Below are 22,500 nucleotides of genomic sequence, written 5' to 3'. Positions count from 1 at the left end.
ATTTAGACTTTAGACTCTTGTCAAATAGTTTCACTTGATTTACGTCTTCAACTATGTGGCTTTGCTAAAACATATTTTCAACCTCACTTTACACTACAGAACTCATCGCATTTTCTGCAGGAAATGCATTTTTTAGTTATTCTTCCTTACTCATAGGCTCACCCTACCACCCTACCCTACAGCTTCAGCATTCCCCTGACCCCTTTACCTATCTACATCCCATCCCCCTACCCTTAGCATTACCTATTTCCCTTGGCCTGACCCCTAACCCTTAGAATTACCTATTTCCCTTGGCCTAACCCCTAACCCTTAGCATTACCTATTTCCCTTGGCCTAACCCCTAACCCTTGGCATTACCTATTTCCCTTGGCCTAGCCCCTAACCCTTAGAATTGCCTATTTTCCATAACCTAACCATTTATCCTAAGCATTAAACATATCCCTTTATCTAACCCCTTACAAGTAGAATTAAACGTATCACTTTACCTTACCCATATCCCTTAGCCTTACCCCTTGTCCCAAACGCTAAACCCTTCACAACCTAATCCCTAATCCTTGCTTTAACCCTGAACTTGTTACCCCTCAACCCAAGCCCCTTCTTTATCAACTTAATCCTGTGACAACAACACATTCACCCCGTCCTAATTGTCGTTCTAATGGACATTGTTAACGTAAACTCTGTCATTATCAAACGCTTTTCTTGCTCTCTACGAATCTGCCCGGTTAGAAGTCGTATCCAAACCATTAATGGGAACAATCATATTTTATGTGGAGAGTGTCGATGAATCATTCCAGGCTGTGGGTAAAGAGAATAATTCATGAACGCTAACTTCCATCAGAGGCGGTCTTTCCTAAACCCTGTTAAAGTGTTTAACGAGCTCTCTGAACGGGCCACGCCCTGACCTCAACGCCTCGTTACACTGTTCAGACACTCACTGCTTCACCAGTCACACCATCATACACACCAGAGGACCAAAGATAGCAGAGGGATGGAGGGGAAGAGGAGGAGGAGAGACAGACACACAGAACATCAGAGAGCGAGAGAGAGAGAGAGAGAGAGAGAGAGAGAGAGAGAGAGAGAGCGAGAGAGAGAGAGAGAGGACAGGAGAGAAGCTGCCACCGCAGAAGAGCAGAGAGGCGTTGTGTTCCTGGTGTTCTTCAGTTATCTTTAGATAGAGAAACAGATCAACAGTTGGTGTGTTGATGCTGTGGTGGTCGTGATTAGAGACGCCTGCTGATCTGAGGGGATGAGAATAGAGGCAGACAGCCTCAGGACCTGGGAGGGGTCTGGGGAGACGGAGTTCGCCTCCAGGACCAGACCTGCCTCACAACAACAAGGCTGCTGCTCTGAACTCTGAGGGGTAGTGGTCTTCGAGCATGTCCTGGGTTGGAGGATGACAGTAAGTAATAAAGGGTAAACATGAATGAAGCATGAATGACGGTTTGTGACTACGGCCTCCACACACAAACCCTGATTAATCAATCAAGCCTTCATTAGCCAATGAGAGGGTTGTGTGTGGGTGCTGAAGACATGGCTGGTTTGTGTGTATGATCAGGCAACATGTCCAATGTCCTGATGCATTGTGGGTAAACATGATGAGCAGACTTAGAGAAACATGAATGATCAATAAAGATATTGAGATATTGATAGAGATACGCTAGGCTTACTAGCCTTAGCGTATGGCAGGGCTGATGTGATCAACAGGGTTCGTCTTGGTATGTATCTGTCCACACAACACATACTCAACACATACTTAACGCATACTTAACACATCCTTGTCTGTGATTACCACACTACACACACACAGACAGACAGACAGACAGAAAGACAGACACACAGGAAGGGTTAGGTTAACCAAGATCTTAAATTAGAGGCCAGCCAGATGATTCATTATGAAGCGTCCTCATAGGAGCTTCTGATAGCCTGGCCAAGTTTAGCATCCGCTATCCTGGTGGAGTCTAGTCTAGCCTTGTGGAGTCTAGTCTAATCTAGCCTAGTGGAGTCTATCCTATCCTAGCCTAGCCTAACCTAGCCTAGTGGTGTCTATCCTATCCTAGCCTAGCCTTACTTTGCCTAACCTAGTGGAGTCTAGTCTAACCTAGCCTTGTGGAGTCTATTCTATCCTAGTGTTGTGGGGTCAAGTCTAACCTAGCCTAGTAGATTCTATTCTATCCTAGCCTAGTGGAGTCTAGTCTATTCTAGTGGAGTCTAGTCCATCCTAGCCTAGCGGAGTCTACTCTATGCTAGACAAGTGCAATCTAGTCTATTCTAGCCGATTGGAGTCTAGTCTCGCATAGCCTAGCCTAACCTAGCCTAGCCTAACCTAAGTTATCTTGGCCTAAGAGTAACAAAGAGTAGCCCAGTATAGATTAGCCTAGCCTAGCCTGGCCTAGCCTTTAACTTTAAGCCTGATTGGTCCAGAGTGCTGCTCGTCCACGAATGGTCCAGAGTGCTGTTCGTCCACGATTGGTCCAGAGTGCTGTTCGCCCACGATTGGTCCAGAGTAGACTGAGGGGCCGGTCAGGGAGGGGGGGGGGGGTTGTTTGGGCACCACTGGTTCTGAGTGGGATTGGACTCCCTGGAGGTCAACAGACCTCCCCAGGATCCTCAGAGCGAGGCCTCTACTGTGGAGCTGAGCGGATCAGCTCCGGCCTTCACCTCGGGTTAATCTGTAGTTCAGACTGAACTACGGATCCTACAGCAGATCTGCATCTCGGTACGTTCTTCATCGTGTCACAGCAGCTCAGCTGAACCCTTAAGCTCTTTAAGATGAGGAATGTGAGCAATGGCCACCCACTTTATACTCACGTACATTCCCACCAGTGGAATGTACTATTAAACCAAAATGAACGCTCACATTCTTGCTGAATGATTATCGCTTTACGTTGGAGTTTGGTTTTGGTTGCGTGGTCGTCAATGTGACACAACGTCAATCACGATGTCAGCTTTAACCTCAGCCTCCTCATCATCATCCTACCTTCTAGCTAATTACTCTCAATTAGCCTTCTACTGGTTATACTGGGGGCTGCCAAGTATGACCGGTCTTCTACTGGTGGACAGTATGTGGTGCCCAGAACCACCACAGGTTTTAACTGGTTAAACTGGGAGCTGCCCATTACAACCACACTGACATGTAGACACAGATGTGACGTTTTATACATATTCCTTTTATTCCTACAATGGAACCCAGTTCTGTTTAGTCTGTCCTCTCTCTCTCTCTCTTTTTTTCTCTCTCTCTCTCTCTCTCTGTAAACTCCCTGCATTTTTACTGAATTCATTTCATTTCCGCAGGGCAACACAATATCTCCTCTCCTTCCTACATGTGTTTCTGGACAACACAAACCAACAGACAGAGACAGACAGAGAGAGAGAGAGAGAGAGAGAGAGAGAGAGAGAGAGAGAGAGAGAGAGAGAGAGAGCGAGAGAGAGAGAGCGGGAGAGAGAGAGAGAGAGAGAGAGAGAGAGGGGGGGGGGATTGTTTAGTGAAACACAACAGTGTGTGTGTTTCTCAGTGGTGGGGAGCGACCCGCTTTTTGTGGTGTGTGTAGTGTGTGTTTTATATTCCTTTTGTGGCGAGCGTGTGGGAAAACCCGGAGAGAGATGCACTGATTCGTCCCTCAATGCTATCAGCGGAGGACACACTCAAACAACGGGGCTGGACTCTCGGACCGGGCCCCTCCATCTGATACCAGGGGCCCTCCATCTGATACCAGGGGCCCTCCATCTGATACCAGGGGCCCGGTCCGCCTGATACTCGGGCCCCGGAGCCCCGACGACATAAACACAACTCCCGCTGAACGATAGCATCCATGCTACGTGCGTCCAGACGCACATCTCCGTCCCCCGTCCGTCATGCTAAGACAATACCCCCCGCGCCCTCCCCAAGGTCACCCTGGGGTCACCACGGGGTAACCCGGAGGTCAGCCCTCACTGCGAAACAACTGCAGACTTTCCTTTGAGTTTAAAGTGGCAGTTCTGTTCTACTGTCCATCAGCTCTCATGGAAGACCTCTGGTCCAATCAGAAGACTCGGTCAGAACTCATTGGTATAACGTGCTTGAGTGCGCAGTGAGTCGTCAAGGTCTCGTTAAGGACTCATTAAGGGCTCGATAAGACACCGCGACTCTACTCTACACAAAACGTCCTACTCTATTGCGTAGCAGAAGTTGAGGATGAGATCTAGAGTGTTATAGACATGCTGCTGTGAGCGAATAGATTGTGAAGAGGAGAGTCTTTAGCCTAAAAATGTAAGATACAGAGGGTGTTGTGTGTGGAAGGGGGTGGAGTACAGAGAGCTATATTAAGGGTTAGCTAGGGTTAAGGTAAGGGTAAGATATTAAGGTAATTAAGGGTTAAGGTAAATTAAGGTTAGGGTTAGCTTGGGTTAAGGTTTAGGTAAGGGTAAGCTACGGTTAAGGTAATTTAGGCTTAAGGTAAACTGCAGTAAGGGTTAGCTAGGGTTAGGGTTGAGGTAAGGGTAAGCTACAGTTAAGGTAATTTAGGCTTAAGGTAAACTGCAGTAAGGGTTAGCTAGGGTTAGGGTTGAGGTAAGGGTAAGCTACAGTTAAGATAATTTAGGCTTAAGGTAAACTGCAGTAAGGGTTAGCTAGGGTTAGGGTTGAGGTAAGGGTAAGCTATGGCTAAGCTAACTTAGGGTTAAGATAGCTATGGTTAGCTATTGTAGGGTTGAAGGTAAGGGTTAGGGTAAGGACTGACAGAGCAGTGAAAGTAATTTAAGGGAGGATAATGACATGGTTCAAATTAAGAAATACGATTTACTCAACCGCCCTCAACACCTCAGATGGACAGACAGGGTAAGAGAGAGAGAGACACTGTGCAAGAGAGAGGAGGAGAGAGAGAGAGAGAGAGAGAGAGAGAGAGAGAGAGAGAGAGAGAGAGAGAGAGAACGGGTGCCTCATTGTGTTCTACTGTGAACTGAAACAATTTAACGGCGCTGTAAATTTGAAGCAGCTCATTAACTTCCATTAAAACATTGTGTTAACGTTGTAAGACCTGCGCTGTTACTTTGAAGCCAGGATTTCAGGCGTACAGCGCATCTGGAGAGCAGGACCTGCATTCATAACACTAACCAAACTAACCTCAAATTATCACAGCTCATCTCAGCTTCTGCTGAATGATGAGGACGAGAGAGAGAGAGAGAGCGAGAGAAAGTTGGGAGAGAGAGAGAGTTGGGAGAGAGTGAGGAAGTTGGGAGAGAGAGATAGAGAGAGAGAGAGAGAGAGAGAGAGAGAGAGAGAGACAGAGTATTCTGTGGTCTTGGAGTTATGTAGAGAATGTAGAAGAGGATGAGTGGTCTCCACGTTCATGTGTGTGTGTGTGTGTGTGTGTGTGTGTTTTATTTAGTTGTGTCTTTGATTTGTAAACCTGCATGTTATTTAGAATGTATATACAACAGTAGATATCATAGCATATACATTTACTGTGTGAGTGAGTGTGTACGAGTGTGTGCATGTGTATATTTGTGTGAGTGTGTTTGTGTGTGTGTGTGTGTTTGCTTGTTTTTGTCACACACAGAAAAACAAACACATCAGCTAAGTGCTGACTGTGGATTCTGTTGCAAGAAATAAAGCAAACACACTAGTGGGCACACACACGCACACATACTCAGAAACACATGCATGAACACGACAACACACGCACACAGTCACACACACACGATAAAAGAAGCAAACAAACCAACACACATGCACACAAACACACGCCTACATACACACACACACACACACATACACAGACACACAAACACACAGGTGCACATACACACACACACAGGAATAGTAGTTTGGTACGAAGGACTGACATGACAGTAAGATAAAGTAGCACTTTGGTAAAACATATTTAGTTTATCGCATTAAATATAAGGAGATTATAATTAAACATGTATTAAATACATGTATATAAGTGTATAATGATTGAGCAATGATATCTGAAAGAGCTTCCTGTTACAGCAGGGAGCAGCTCAGGTCCGGCCGCTTCCTCTTCCTGTTGGGAAAGGAAGTGACTTCACAGACGCTAGTAGGTTACCATAGGAACCAAGAAGGACTGGAACGGTCTACACATTTGGATATTAATGTCATAACTCAAACAAACTAATGTTATAAGCATGTTCTAGACACAGAGATTTGTTAGAGGAGAGATGAGAAGAGGGGGGAGAGAGAGAGATAGAGATAGAGAGAGATTGATAGAGAGAGAGAGATTGATAGAGAGAGAGAGAGAGAGAGAGAGAGAGAGAGAGAGAGAGAGAGAGAGAGAGGTAGATGAGAGTGGAGAGAGAGAGGTGATACAACACAACCCACCGCTACAACACAACACACGGCTAAACGACACAACACACGGCCAACACTGACCCCTACCGGCTGCATGCATGACCTGCACCACAACCCTGCACCCCCCCCCTCCCACCCACACACACACAACCACAAAGTCCTCGCTACAAAAACAGAGCATCATGACGTCACACGGACTACCACAGATCGCTATTGATTCGGATTATTACAACTATATATTAATTATGATATTAAGCAGAAGGTCATTTATTAATAATCAATACAAATAACCGTGAAATGCCGAATAGAAACGCCAACTTCATATTCCGTTTGTTTATTCTCAAAAAAAAATTCCATTACAACGCATATTTACTTACCATTACATAATAAATAAATATAATAAATAGAACTAGTCCAAGTTGTCATGACTCAAAACACAAAAAGAACTACAACTCCCGAAAGAACTACAACTCCCAGGCCCCTTCCCGTCGCACAACAACAAGGGAGGAGGGAAGGAGCGCAGCGAGTCCGGAGGTTCTCGGTCACCGGGATGCAGAGGCAAGAGGACGATTCGGTTACCCCTGATTTATGGAGCTCTAGAGAAGGTTGAAACGAGAGGAACATGGCGAGAGAGCAGGATGTGGAGCGCATCGCTAAAAAGCTGGACAAGATGGTCCACAAGAAAAAGACGGTAAGATCCTGAAGCCGTCAGCGCTCCGCCACATGGGAGACATTTCCCACCTCGTTGTTCTTCTCTCACGACGGAGCGCCAGGTCTGAATGCTCCGGATGAGCGTTACTGGCGGGAGAGAGGGCGGGACGTCCGACAGAGTGATCTCCGTTACTGTTGAATGTTTCGGATACGGCTTTGTCGATTTATTCGTTAAGAAACCTCCGTGTTTATTCTCCTTGTCGTTATAATTTTCACGTTGTTATGCATCTTGCTTCCGGCTCGGTTAACCGGCGTACGCGTCTCACCGGAAGTGAGGGACCGGATATTGTGGAGCGGTAGACCTGAAACGCTACAGTCCGGGATCTTCTCTCAGCCGAGGATATTTCTAGAATCCCGCTGTTGGTTGCGCTAGTGTAGTTTCTCTGAACTCCATTGTGGATTTAGTTAGGATACGTTTGGTTTGCCATAGTAATAACACATTGTGTTGTTTGTTGTATTGTACGGTGTTAGTATTGTTTATCGTTGTTTTGGGAGGGATGAGAACCCTTTAGAGGGCCGTACGGTGATTTGCCAACAGGTTTATTCAATTAAATCGAGTTCACCTGGACAGGCAGCAAGGATCTATTGATTAGATCGAGATGACCCTTAGCCCCGAATACATCTTGAAAGGTTTATTATGGAGGAGGCTACTCAAAGGAGGAAAGCGGGGCATGCAGGATGTGGACGTGATTGGTTTATAGCTACAAAAACACTAAAATATACAGATTATGGAAAATAATTAGGAAAAAATGTCCCCTTTCACTGATGATGTCTTTGTTATGAATTGTTCTTGATCTATGTCTAGATATGTATAAATCTGTTTGTCTATCTATCCTTTAGCTCTATGTCTGGTGGAGGTTATTGATTACAATAGATATCTATTCATCTTTGTGTCTATATCTATAGCTCTAGGTCTGGTGGAGGTGATGTGTTACAGGTTATTGTGTGTTTGCAGGAAGGGGCAGCAGACCTCCTGAAGGAACTGAAGACCATCGACATGTCTCTGGAGACACTGCAGGTAAATACACCTGCTGTTGGCCTCCATCTTCGGTTATCCACAGGTAGAAACCTCCATCTTAGGTTCTGCATAGGTAGAAACCTCCATCTTAGGTTCTAGTTCTGCGTGTTCTGCAGGTAGAAACACCTGTTGTAGTTGTGTCCTGTGTGTATAAACACGTGTTGTAGTTCTGTGCTTGTAGTCCTGTCTATCGTTTAATGTTCCTAATATTATCTCTAGTGCAGTTGGGAGGTTGTGTGTGTAATGTTTGTGTAGTCCACAATGGTGGTGGTGTGTATAGCCAACCAGGGTGGGGATGTGTGTAGTGTAATGTGTGTATAGTCCAACCAGGATGGGGATGTGTGTACTGGTGTAAATGTTAGTTATATGTATTGTATGTTTAATGTGTGTATAGTCTGCCAGGTTGGGGGGGGGGTGTGTGTGTGTAATGTGTGCATTGTCAACCAGGGTGGGGATGTGTATTGTGTGTGTGTGTGTTATATGTAAATGTGTGTCATATGTAATGTGTTTTAATGTGTGTGTATAGTCAACCAGGGTGGGGATGTGTGTGAACGCGGTGAGGAAGCAGAGCTCAGATGAGGAGGTCCAGACCCTCGCAAAGACCCTCATCAAATCCTGGAAGAAACTCCTGGGTACACGCACGCACACACACACACACACACGCACACACACGCACATACTCAACCACTCAGACACACACACTCCCACAAACCTCGTAACTTCCCTGTGTGTGTGTGTATCAGATGGTGCTGATGGGAAGGTGGAGGAGAAGAAGAAGGAGGCGTCTGCTATGAGGTCATCGTCCTCCAAGGAGTCTGGATCGGCAGAGAGGAGGTGACTGTCTCTCCTTCTCTCTGTGTCTCTGAGGTTGATGTGGCTCTGACTGACTGTCTCTCTGTCTCTCTGAGGTTGTCTGTCTGACTCCCGTCTCTTGAAGTTAAAACGTTCCCCTCCTACATTATCCAGAATGCATTGCGCCTCCAGTGACCCCCCTGACCCCTGTGACCTCTCCTCCGCAGCTCTAAGTCCTCAGAGGATCTCCCCCCGACCCCCACCAGCCCCACCGGACCCCCGAGGGTCACCTCCTTCCCCCCCGCCCCCGTCACCACGGACACCGTCAGGACAAAGTGCCGCGAGATGCTGGTGGCTGCCCTTGAGACGGACGGTGAGGAGCTAGCGTGTAGCACGTAGCACGGAGCTTAGCATGGAATTAGATCAATAGCCAAGCAGGGAGCCAGCACAGAGCTTAGCATGAAGCCAGCACATGGCTTAGCTTGAAGCCAGCCCATAGCTTAGCATGAAGCCAGCACATGGCTTAGCTTGAAGCCAGCCCATAGCTTAGCTTGAAGGCATCACATAGCTTAGCTTGAAGCCAGCACATGGCTTAGCTTGAAGCCAGCCCATAGCTTAGCATGGAACTATCACATAGCTTAGCAAAAAGCAAGTGCATATCTGAGGAAGAAGCTAGCGAATAGCTTAGCATGAAGCAAGCGCAGAGCTTAGCATGGAGCTATCGCAGAGCTTATGGGACGCCCACCCGTACGCGTTGTACGGTGTTAATCTCCCAGCTTTCTTGCAGCATTTCACGGAGGCACGGCCCCTTTTGGTCGTAGTATAAACCTTCCCACGCGTCGGTCTGAGAGTAGACCGAGTTCATTGAAGCTGACCGTACGACCGGCCTTAAAGAGAATTATTTTCTTCGTATTCCACATTGGTAATTAGAAGGTAGATTTTAAATGCTCTTACTCACTTCCTGATTACATTGCTACTTTATTCCGGTCACCATTTTATGCATTGCACGGTCTTGCTGTGCGTGCAATACATGTAAAGTTGTGTTGTTCGTTTTTGAATTGTTTTGCCTTAGAGGCTAATGTAATTTAACAACTTTCTCATAGCTTATGAGAAACGAGAAGTGCTGCAAGCCAAAAAATTACGTCACATTCTCGCTAGAGCAGGTCGGGCGTACCGGTGTACCATACAAATGGATCGCACCATTAGCACGGAGCTATCACAGAGCTTAGCATGGAGGTATCGCATAGCCTTGCATGGATCTAACTCTCGATAGATGTTAAAGTACTGTGCTGTGTTCCAATATCCATACTTCCATGAGTACACTTAAACGTGGTACATTATCCGCACTCACTAAGTGCGCTAATTTTCAGATGTCAGTGTTGCTCCAAATCGAATACTCCGTGGGGCACTAACCGGAAACTACGATCACGACTGCCACAGCGGCTCCTCCCCCGCAATACACATCCCGCTTCCGACGGTGAACTCTTTACGCCTAGCCACTATAAAAAGCTGTAAAAGCTATAAAGACTACAAAATGACTATTAATGCAGGCTATGTGGGAAAGTGCGCCGACGTTGGCTCAGCCTGGCTCCGCCCTCTTCCGCTACGTAGCTAAGATGGCTGCCGTTGAGTACGAAAAGTGTACATCGATCCACACTTCACGGTTTGCCCGTTTTAGAGTACACCATCCGGGTCCTTTCAGTACTTATTTTCGCCCCAATCTTAATTGGAACGCCCTACGCACTCAAACTAAGTATAGCAAGTATGGATATTGGAACACAGCACTGTTCACGGTTCAGTCTAGCAGTATACTGACGAGGAACCTTCTCTTTTTCAGACGACCACAAGAACATCGGTGTGGACTGCAAACATCTAGCAGCTCAGATTGAAGATCATATCCTCTTTCTAGCGCTCTACCCTTCCCTTCCCTTCCCTCCCTCCTTCCTGTGCTGATGGGCAGGTTCACTGGTCTCAGAACAGGAAGTTGCCCCTAACAGCAGTCTGAACTTCCTCCTACCTCTGTCTTTGTGGACATAGAGGAACAATATATCTGGAACATGAAAAGTTCACGACGAAGTTCATAACGAAAGTTCATGTTGTTCTGAGACCAGATTTGATGACTCTTGAGTGTTCCGTTGCTTATGTGCGTTCTGTATCATTAAGTCAATTAGCCGGCGCACTTAACCACGGGGACCTGAGGAGACACCTGAGCTTAAGGAGCAGGTAGGGGTCATCATGCTCTGGGATGGTCCTACGGGGGATGAAATCCCGGTGTGTGTTGGTGTGTGCGCTCCTTGACTCCGCCCTACTGGTGTACCAGGAGTTCCGCTCCACGGACATGAAGTACAAGAGCCGCCTGAGGAGCCGCATCTCCAACCTCAAGGACCAGAAGAACCCGGACCTCCGGAGGAACGTCCTGTGTGGAAACATCTCCCCCCAGCAGATAGCCACCATGAGGGCGGAGGTGGGCCTGGATGACTGGCTGTCCTGGGGGACTGTCTCCCTCTCTGTCTCTCTCTCTCTGTCTGACCTAGTGGCCTCTGTCTGTCTGTCTGTCTGGCTAATCATTATAGAAGACACCATTTTCCCTCTGGTTCCCTCCCGTCTGTCCGTCTGTCTGGCTAATCATTATAGAAGACACCATTTTCCCTCTGGTTCCCTCCCGTCTGTCCGTCTGTCTGTCCAATCATTCTAGAAGTTACATTTTCCCTCCTCTAATTAAGTTTTCCCTCGTACAACCTAGAATCCATTACATTGCCCCCTTCCCCTCTCACCCACATTTCATGTTTTGATTGCAGTTCAAGATTTCATGTGTTAGACATTATTGAACGTATGCTTGTCTGTCTGTCTGTCTGTCTGTCTGTCAGGAGATGGCGAGTAAGGAGCTGAAGATGGTGCGTGACAGTCTGACGAAGGAGGCCATCAGAGAACACCAGCTGTCCAAGACGGGCGGCACGGAGACGGACATGTTCAAGTGCGGCAAGTGTCGCGGGAAGAACTGTTCCTACTCACAGGTACGTTTCACAACTGTTACTACACACAGGTATTTAAGTTAATATCTGTTCCTACACACAGGTACTTAGGTTAAGAACTGTTCCCACACACAGGTTCTTAAATTAAGAACTCTTACTAAACACAGGTACTTAGGTAAGGAACTGTTCCCACACACAGGTTCTTAAATTAAGAACCCTTACTAAACACAGGTACTTAGGTTAGGAACTGTTCCCACTCACAGGTTCTTAAATTAAGATCTGTTCCTACACACAGGTACTTGGGTTAAGAACTGTTACTACACACTGGTACTTGGGTTAAGAACTGTTACTACACACAGGTACTTGGGTTAAGAACTGTTACTACACACAGGTACTTGGGTTAAGAACTGTTCCTACACACAGGTTCTTAGTTAAGAGCTGTTCCTACACAAAGGTACTTAGGTCGAGAGCTGTTCCTACACAAAGGTACTTAGGTCGAGAGCTGTTCCTACACAAAGGTATTTAGGTTAAGAACTGTTCCTACACAAAGGTATTTAGGTTAAGAACTGTTCCTACACAAAGGTTTCTAAGTTAAGAACGGCTCCTACACAAAGGTTTCTAAGTTAAGAACGGCTCATACACAAAGGTACTTAAGTTAGGAACTGTTCTTACACAAATTTACTGAAGTTAAGAACTGTTCCTACACACAGGTACCTAAGTTAAGAACTGTTCCTACACACAGGTACCCAAGTTAAGAACTGTTCCTACACACAGGTACTCAAGTTAAGAGCTGTTCCTACACACACACACAGGTACCTAAGTTATAGGGTAATTCCGGTGTAAAATGGATTTGGGATATGTTTTGTATGATAACGAGTTGAAACGCTCGTTTTTGAGCACAAAAACCGCATATAGACGCTTTCTTCAGTTGGCTGCTTTTAGCCGATTCTATCAAAAAGCTATAAACTTGGAACGATGGGGGAACTGGTTATGGTAAAAACTAGATCGCTATTTTAAACCACTTAAAAGGCTAAAAGTAGCCCGACACTTCTTTGGTAGTATAATAAGGGTCTTAACATATAAAACGAGGCATTGAGAACTTTGTATGTGTAGATTGTTTATTAAAAATGACATTTTATACACACAATACCATCAGTAGATCACCTGTCGACGCCATTTTGTTTTTAAGACTCGATAAGTAGATTGGCGAACACAGAGCTTGCGTGTTGCTGACGGATGTCACAATCTCTGTTCGTCAACCTACCTATCAAGTCTTAAAAACAAAATGGCGTACTTAGGTTAACAACTGTTCGTACATACTCACTGGTGTCAGGCCTGATGTTTGCGACACAAAACGGAACTAGAATCCTGTAACGCAGAGGCCAATTAGTATGGTGTTATTTAGCTTGCTTCAAACAGGACATAACTGTGTGTGTGTGTGTGTGTGTGTGTGTGTGTGTTTGCAGGTCCAAACACGCAGCGCTGATGAACCCATGACCACCTTTGTGTTGTGCAACGGCTGTGGAAACCGGTGGAAGGTGAGTAACCCAACGTTCAGGAAAACGTAAAAAAATTGAATAAACATTATAAAATGGGTTTTTACCACAGCGATTTTATGTAGCTCTGGTATTGTAGAAGTAATCCTAAGTCTCTAACCACATGCTCTATGTTAGTGCGAGTCATGTGTAATGTATCCAGCCGGGCAGTACTGCCTCATGACCACCGGGGGGCAGCACACAGCCTCCGGAGCGTTGACCTCTAGTCAAATCAACTTTATTTACACATGGTTTAACACAATGCCATGCCTGGAGGCCTGTACAGGCCTGTGTGTGTTTGTACCGCCGTCTCCGTGACAACTGAACTTGGAAACGATCCTAACGATTGTAGATATCAACACGCACACAGACACACAGATAGATGGAGATGGAGAGAGCTACCTGTATTTACGGTGCACACCTGGTCAAGGTCGCGTGTGTGTGTAGCATGTTGTGATGTCACAGCCCGGCGTGTGTGTGTGTGTGTGTGTCTACATGACTCATCGAGGTGGGCTGTGTGTGGTCAGGTGGTGTCAGCAGTCTGTCACGGCTGTGTCCGCTCATCTGTAATCTCATGTCCCGCATCTCACATCTCTAACCTCATGTCTCATGTCTGCTCTTCTCCTCCAGTTCTGCTGAAGAACGTTTTCCGGAAGAGACCTGGATTGTACATTTAGTTTTTCCTTTTTGTATCGTACGTTTGATCCATAACAAGGCCGTAATATATCGGACCACAGCATAATAACCACATCGACTCATCCGCTTCCTGTGACATCACTTCCACTCTCTGTGGTTTTGGTTCTGGTTTTAGCGTCGACACTAAACTAACAGTAGAAATCTTCTTTGAAGGGCATTCAAACACATGGAAATCTCACGACGTCACCTATCTGTATCGGAAAGCATGTTACCATGGCGATACCAAACATTCTAACGTCCCCGGGTCAGTCCCGTGACCGTCGACCAATCAGAACAGGCGTAGTTAGTAATTAAGTGTTTTTTCATCCAAAACCATTTGTTTATGCCAAGGCTTCTGATTGGCTGTGGAACATTTAGAAATAAGGATGTGGGCGGGGTTAATAACGCCTCTCGTAGTGTCTCTAAGTAGACTTATAAATAATGATTTAGATATCCGTTTCCACATTGCACTTAAATAAGGTAAATCCCAAACAATTCTACTTTTCCGTTTTTACATTTTTTTACGACGATAGGATTTGGCGAATTTGACGGTTCTCTACTGTCTCTGGAAAGACCGTTATCTCTAGAGAGAGCCGATGTGTCTGTAGAGAGACAGTTCTCTCCAGAGAGCCGGTTCTGTTCCTCTTTTCGTTTCGGTCTGAGGTTTGTTTCCATCAGTTCATCTGGTTTCAGTTTTTGGCCCCCAAGGGACGGACCCCCAGGGCAGACGATAGAGAAGGCCTGAGAGGAGTGAACTAGTGTCTTTCATGCGTTTAATTTGGTTTTGGAGTTCCTTTGAGTTACGGTGCTGTGGAAGATATTTATTTTGTATTTAAAGCATTCGCCTTGCGTCTTTGATTAAAAATTGATGGAAAGAAAATCTTAATGGCTTGGTGCTTCCTTTACCTGTCAAGTGTCACTTCCTGTCTGACACACACACACTCACACACTCTCTCACACACACACACACACACACACACACACCTTCTTGAGCCACGTTCTTATCTTATCTAAGATTCCATTTTTGTTGAGCGTTTTCTAAGAAAAGCTCTTAAAATACCCTGCTCATCTGCGTCTCGTGGCACTGAACACTGAGCGTCTGTTGGGCCACGAGGTTCAGCTCCGGTGGGGCTCACGGACACGGATGAGAGAGCGTCCTGAACACTGCTCTGGGAACCCTGACCGTGGGGGAGGAACACGCTACCGTTCTGCTTTCTATCTGGGAAGCATAACTAGAACCGTGTTTGTTGTGAAAACAAGAGATGGAGAGACCGAGGGGGAGGGAGGAACGGAGAGAGAGGGGAAAGGGAGAGAGATGCAGAGGGAGATCTTGAGAGTTGGAGAAAGAGTCATGGGGAGGAGGGTTTAGGAGAGAGTGGAGGGGGGAGCTTTAACCAGGGGAAAGCGATGGAGGAAGTAGAGAGTAGATTAGCACAGAGGAGGGTGGGGTGATACAGGTGCACAAGTTTGTATAGTAGACTGGAACTCTAGACTGTGGGTGTGTGTACAAGTGTGTGTAGTAGACTGGAACTCTAGACTGTATGGGTGTGTGTACAAGTGTGTGTAGTAGACTGGAACTCTAGACTGTATGGGTGTGTGTACAAGTGTGTGTAGTAGACTGGAACTCTAGACTGTATGGGTGTGTGTACAAGTGTGTGTAGTAGACTGGTACTCTAGACTACTCTGTGTGTGTGTGTGTGTGTGTGTGCAGTAGATTGGTACTCTAGACTAGTGTGTGTGTGGTAGACTGGTCCTCTAGACTGTACTGTGTGTTTTCAGGTTGAGTTTGTGTGACCATGAGAACGTGTGTGAAACATAACAGAAGTCCCTCCACAATAAGTGATCAGGTTGCACACACACACACCTGTTTGTTTAGCAGATTATCCTCTAGAGCAGGGGTGCTCACACTTTTTCAGCATGCAAGCTACTTATAAAATGACCAAGTCAAAATGATCTACCTCCTACAAAAATGCTAAACATATTTATTCATGAATATATTGTGAATTCTCTATATGTACAATGTATGTTGATGTCCCTTGCATAACAGCATGAGCCCATATTGCACAACACAACACAATTAACCATGTACATTTACACTTAGTGCCGTTGTTTGCGCATGCTCAAATTTCATGATGATAGGCTGACGTCTATTTTTTAATGATGATTTTTGTTTTCCTTCAATGCCATGCGATCTACCCACGCTACCTTTGCGATCGACCGGTCGATCGCGATCGACGTATTGGGCACCCCTGCTCTAGTGGAAGGTCAGCAGTTTATTCAGTGGTAAAGTTTGTTCCAGGTGTGTGTGTCTTAAACTACACACCAGTCTTCTCACACTTCCTCAATCTAGTGTACTACTATATTATACTATTGTACTACTATATTGTACTACTGTACCACATTATTATACTAGTGTATTATTTTATACTAGTAAAATACTGTAGCACTATATTATACTAGTAAAATAGTGTAGCACTATATTATACTTGTATACTACTATATTGCACTAGTATAATACTACTTCCTTGTTGTAATTCCCTGTTAACCCTGTGCGTATGGAGCAAGGCACTACCTCAGCCTGGTTGTTCTACTCCCACTAAGATGGTCTCTAGATGGTTGGATAAAGGAATACTAAGAAGGAAATAAAACAGACGTATTCAGGTGGGATGTTTCCTGCGTTTCTGTTTATATATGTACAATTAAAATCACAGTTTGAACCAAATACAAAATAAATAACATGAACAATACTAAGATAGATGTGTTCTCTGCTTGTCTGGGTGTAACATCCTTTCTCTTCTGTACTCTATAGATCTATACATACTATATCATATAGCTCTATAGCCTCTTCTCTTTTTGCACCTGGGGTTCCCTCCCGCCCACCTCCCGAGCAAGGCAGTGGTGAGGTCAGAGGTGAGAGGTCAGCAGCAGCAGCAGCGGTCCCCAGAAGGCCGCCCTGGTGTGTGTGTGTGTTCCCAGTGAGGACGGTGAAGTGGGTTCTCTGGGATGGGCTCTGAGGGGTGATGAGCCCGTTTCATTGGCTCAGAGACCTGTCACTCATCCAGACCAGGTGAGACCCTCTAAGTGCTGGCAGAGTTTGGCAGACATTTTGAAAGAGTTTCAGTTTCTGTCCTTCACAGCAAATCAACGTGTTGTTTGACATGAGAGGAATCGATTTAAATGATCTGAATGACTGATGATGAAGTTAACGATTAATTGGCTTGTCGCTCTTCATTCTAGATGCTAACGTTAGCTTGTTGGGCCATAACAAGAGGCTAACGTAAGCTTGTTGGACCGAGCTCGTCATAGCTCTAGATGCTAACGTTAGCTTGTTGGACCGCGCTCTTCATAGCTTTAGATTAACGTTAGCTTGTTGGACCACGCTCTTCATAGCTCTAGATGCTAACATTAGCCTGTTGGACCGTGCTCTTCATAACTCCAAATGCTAACGTTAGCTCGTTGGAACGCGCTCTTCATAATTCCAAATGCTAACATTAGCTTGTTGGACTGCGCTCTTCATCTCTAGATGCTAATGTTAGCTTGTTGGACTGCGCTCTCCATAACTCTAGATGCTAACATTAGCTTGGAGGGGAGGGTAACGAAAACGTTTTGTTTTAGTTAGCCATTGTGTCTCATAACAGCTAGAGGCTAACCGTCCACAACAACAACAACACAGGTCCTCACAAGGATGGTGTCACTCTGTGTGTGTTTGTGTGTGTGTGTGAGAGTTGTTGTGTGTGTGTACATATCCAGTGTGTTTTATTGCAGTGTGTCTTGCATTGCATCGAGGGGTGGGCGGGGTGGTCACATGTGAAAACAATCTTTTTACGATTGTTTTTGCCGATTCTTCTTCTGCAGGAACTGGTCCGAAGAAAAAAAATATCGGATGTACTTCGCGCTTATCGCTTAGAAACCGACTTCTGTCTGTGGTTCTGTCTTTGTGTCCGTTCTCTCAGCTGTTGGGATGGTGGAGGGGGGGAAAGAGAGAGAGAGGAGGAGGGAGAGAGAGCTAGACAGAGAGGGGAGTGATTTTGGAATGCAAGGTTCTTACTAAAGAAGCAGGAACTTAAGTTTGCCGTCATAACCAACCAAGTGTTGGCATAGAGAGGGGGGATGAAGGTAGATGAAGGGAGAACAGAGGTCAACACACCTCCGCTCATACACCAAGCACAACCCCGAAATGGCCGCCTATGTTGAACTTTAGTCCTGAATTGGTGTGGAAGTGGTCTGGGTCGGGCCTTGGGTCTGGCCGTGTCCCCGGGACAGATCCCTATCTGTTGACCTGCTGGTCTCGTCCAGTGTCCCTCCGGGTTTCAAACTGTAAACAACTCAACAAAATGTCCGCCGCAGACATGAGAGGAAGTGAATCTCGGCGCTGGGTGGTTTCGTCCTTCAGCGTCCTCAGGTATGGTCGCCCTGCAGGAGAGGAACATGCTTCTGGTTGGGCTGGGGTTTGGAGGTGGGGTTGGTTTTGGAGGTGGGGTTTGGAGGTGGGGTTTGGAGGTGGGGGTTGGTTTTGGAGTGCGACTGGGGTTTGGAGGTGGGGATTAGGGTTGGGGTTGGTTTCGGAGTGTTGCTGGGGTTTGGAGGTGGGGTTTAGAGGTGGGGTAGGGGTTTGGAGGTGGGGTTGGTTTAGGAGCCGGGGTTGGTTTTTCCAGTCGTTTGATTGACTGGAAAAGAAAATAATCTCCTTGGCTGTTGAGGTGTGGAGGCGATGGTTGAGTCATAAGTCATGCTACTGGAGAACGCTGTTAGAACTCCATCTCCCATGAGCCCCTGCTCCTCCAGGAAATGTGGGTAAAGGGGCTGAATTCTCCCAAAATGTGCCCCAAAATGGCTGTTTCTAGCTCCTCCACTTTATAAGAGGGACGGAACAGATAGACGGATGAAAGGAGGATACAGGAACATGGTTAGGACGGGTGGAGAGAGGAGGGGGAGGAGCAGAAGAGAGGAAGGAGGGGGGAGGAGGACCAGGAGGTGACAGGACCATGGTTAGGACGGGTGGAGAGAAGAGGAGGAGGAGCAGAGAGGAGGAAGGAGGGGGGAGGAGGAGGAGTTGGAGGAGCAGGCGGAGCTCTAGCACTCTGAGGAGGAGCAGGACCCCCCGTTGACCAGGGCGTTGTAGATGGAGGAGGACAGAAAGCGGGGGTAGGAGTCGCGGTGCATCAGGGTGTAGATCTGCAGCTGGGCGTCGTCGAAGGTCAGCGCCGTGGGCTCCTGCATCTTCTTGTTGATGACCTCCCGCACCCGCGAGTCGAGGCTCACCTGGGGGGGGGGGGGCAGAGGGTCAAAGGTCACCGACCTTATTGGTTGGTTTTTGGGGAGATTTTAGTGGGAAAAACTACAGACAAACCGTCAGACACACACAGTCAGACACAAACACACACACTCAGAAACACACACACACACACAGTCAGACACACACGCACTCACAGTCAGACACACACACTCAGACAAACACAGTCAGAAACAAACTCTCACACACACACACAAACACACAAAAACTCACACTAACCCACCCCCCCCCCCCCCCCCCCACACACACACACACACACACACACACACACTGTCAGACACACACACTCACACACACAAACACAGACACACACAGACACACACTCAGACACACACACACATACAATAAGGCTCTTGTGGTTAATCCAGCAGGCTGGTTATTTATAGAGCTGTGCCTCTCCTCTGTATTCTATCGTCTTTATACACAGATGGAGACACAACAGTGTGTGTGTGTGTGTGTGTGTGTGTGTTGTGAATAGTTTGTACTGCCAGAAGGGGATAGAAAATAACCATTTATAGCTTTCCTTTGGTCACACTGTACACACACACGCACAGACACACACACACTAACACACACTGAATTCACACACACACACACACACACACACACACACACACACACACACACACACACACACACACACACACGATCACATACACAAACACACAGATATATTAAACAGAATAAATGAAGAATCCAACCAGCTTCCTCTTTCCAGGCGCGGGGAAAACACAAAAACAAAGAGCATACAGACTATCTCCCAGTACAGGCTAACCCGCTAACACGCTAACACAGTACAGGCTAACCTGCTAACACAGGGCAGGCTAACCCGCTAACACGGTGCAGGCTAACACGCTAACACAGTACAGGCTAACCTGCTAACACAGGGCAGGCTAACCCGCTAACATGGTGCAGGCTAACACGCTAACACAGTACAGGCTAACCTGCTAACACAGGGCAGGCTAACCTGCTAACACAGGGCAGGCTAACCCGCTGACACAGGGCAGGCTTACCCGCTAACACAGTTCAGGCTAACCCGCTGACACAGGGCAGGCTTACCCGCTAACACAGTTCAGGCTAACCCGCTGACACAGGGCAGGCTAACCTGCTAACACAGGGCAGGCTAACCCTCTAACACAGGGCAGGCTAACCCGCTGACACAGTGCAGGCTAACCCGCTGACACAGTGCAGGCTAACCCGCTGACACAGTGCAGGCTAACCTGCTAACTTAGGGCAGGCTAACCCTCTAACACAGGGCAGGTTAACCCGCTGACACAGTGCAGGCTAACCTGCTAACGCAGGGCAGGCTAACCCGCTGACACAGTGCAGGCTAACCCGCTAACACAGTACAGGGTAACCGGGTAACCCAATTCACTGTTAGTTGCTTTGGATAAAAGTTTCTACTGAATGACTAAATACTAGAAGTAGTGAATCGGAGGAGGAGGAGGAGGAGGAGGAGGAGGCGTAAGGAGGTCAGAAAAGGTGAGAAGAGGTAAGAGAGGAAGTGTGGGGCAGTGGAGGAGGTGTTAGGAGGGGAGAAGAGATGAGAGGAGATGAGAGGAGTTGAAGCAGGAGGAGAGAGCCAAGTGGAGGGGAGACGGTACCTCTTTGGGAGAGAGGATGGAGACGTAGTCTTCGTAGATGGAGAGAGCCTTCTCCTCCACCCTGCTCCGATTGCCCTCCTCCTTCAGGTCCTCACAGGCTAGCCAGAACATCATGTTCTCCTCGCTGTACTCGGTCCGGAGGAACTCGCGGAACACGTTCCGTCCTGCGGGGTTCCGCATCAGCTTGTCGAAGGAGCGGGCCCAGAGACGGACCTCCTCCTCAGACGGCTGGAGGCTGGAGGAGGAGGAAGAGGAGGAGGAGGAGGAAGAGGACAAGGAGGAGGAGGAGAAGGAGGACAAGGACGAGGAGGAGGAGGAGAAGGAGGAGGGCGACGCGAAGGAGGAGAAACAGTGAGAGCAGTGTTGGAACAAGCTCCTTGTCAATGTCAGGACCGCAGAGTCGCTCACCAGCTTCCGAAAGAAGCTCGAGAATCACTAGTTCAGAGTTCACCTGGACTCTGCATAGCCTCCCCTCCACCCCTTCCCACCCCTCCTACCCACTTATTGTATGTTGTACCTACTGGCATTTAATATTGTACTTAGCATTGTGTAGCATCTATTCCTAGATATCTTTGTTGTATGGGTTAACCTAGCGATTGTTAGTGCTTGGCACTTGGTTCTATGAACATCCCTACTGTACCGACAACGATATATACTGAAAAATGTACTTATTGTAAGTTGCTTTTGATGAAAGTGTCTGCTAAAGGCCCAAAATGTAAATGTGTTCCTAAACTATGAGTCTGAGAACCCGCAGAACTGGTGGTTCTTTAGTGTCAGAGAGTGGTTGTGTCCTACAGACAGAGAGATGCATTCTGGGGCCAGAGACCCCTTCTGTATAAAGTAGCCTCTACACTAGGCTAGGCTAAGCTAAGCTGCGCTAGTAGTAGACAAAGCCAGGCTATGCTAAGGTAAACTAAACTAAGCGAGGCTAGGCGTAGCTCAAATAGGCTAAGCTAAGCCAAGTTAAGTTACACCAGGGTAGGTTAAAACAAACTAAGCTAAGCTAAGTGACTCACCAAGCTTCACAGCTGGGTAGGGCGTCCATCTTTGTTTCCTGAGATTTCCTCCTCCTCCTCCTCCTCCTCCTCCTCTCCTCTTCATTCCTGATGGTGACACTGACATGGTGAAAGGGCTTTCAGACAGGAGCACACACACACACATAGAAACACACACACACACACACACACTCACGCGCACTTACACACACATACGCACAGGCACGTGCTTGCACGCACACACACCCCCTGGCTGGACCGCCCTATGGATGTGCAAATGTTGCATGTGTGTGTGTTTGTGAGTGTAATATGTGTGTGTGTTTGTGTGTGTGTGTGTGTCGTACCAGGAGCAGCTACAACAGCAGCACCAGCAGAAGCAGCAGGCACTTGGCCGCTGAGAATTGTGGGTAGTGGCGACCTCCCTCCCGCCCACCGTGCCGAGGGTCAGGGGGTCACTGCAGCCCCCCCCCATACCTCCACCTAGCTCGGCCGGCTCCGGCCTGTGTACTGGAGAGAGAGAGAGAGAGAGAGAGAGAGAGGGAGAGAGAGAGAGAGAGAGAGAGGGAGAGAGAGGGAGAGGGAGAGAGAGAGGGAGAGGGAGAGGGGAGAGAGAGAGAGA

At 47.2% G+C, this 22,500-nt stretch overlaps 2 protein-coding genes across 2 annotated transcripts; one reads left to right on the top strand and one right to left on the bottom strand.

Moving 5' to 3' along the window:
• Window positions 1–6,801: 6,801 nt before the first annotated feature.
• Window positions 6,802–14,859, top strand: tcea2 (transcription elongation factor A (SII), 2). The gene is made up of 10 exons (XM_079740706.1): window positions 6,802–6,977; window positions 7,953–8,015; window positions 8,542–8,647; window positions 8,759–8,849; window positions 9,035–9,180; window positions 10,645–10,701; window positions 11,117–11,271; window positions 11,675–11,821; window positions 13,246–13,317; window positions 13,945–14,859. The coding sequence occupies exons 1-10, from the start codon at window positions 6,909–6,911 to the stop codon at window positions 13,951–13,953; spliced, it is 915 nt and encodes a 304-aa protein (XP_079596832.1). The 5' UTR covers window positions 6,802–6,908; the 3' UTR covers window positions 13,954–14,859.
• Window positions 14,860–16,712: 1,853 nt separating this feature from the next.
• rgs19 (regulator of G protein signaling 19) lies at window positions 16,713–22,374 on the bottom strand. Its single transcript, XM_079740709.1, has 4 exons — window positions 22,226–22,374; window positions 21,903–21,989; window positions 20,887–21,121; window positions 16,713–19,251 (listed from the first exon to the last, which is right to left on the bottom strand). The coding sequence occupies exons 1-4, from the start codon at window positions 22,351–22,353 to the stop codon at window positions 19,063–19,065; spliced, it is 639 nt and encodes a 212-aa protein (XP_079596835.1). The 5' UTR covers window positions 22,354–22,374; the 3' UTR covers window positions 16,713–19,062.
• Between the last annotated feature and the right edge of the window lie 126 nt (window positions 22,375–22,500).

This window comes from Pollachius pollachius (assembly GCF_949987615.1).
Source record: "Pollachius pollachius genome assembly, chromosome: 8".
NCBI lineage: Eukaryota > Metazoa > Chordata > Actinopteri > Gadiformes > Gadidae > Pollachius > Pollachius pollachius.
The sequence above is the reverse complement of the archived record's forward strand: the minus strand, read 5'-3'. Positions and strand labels throughout refer to the sequence as shown.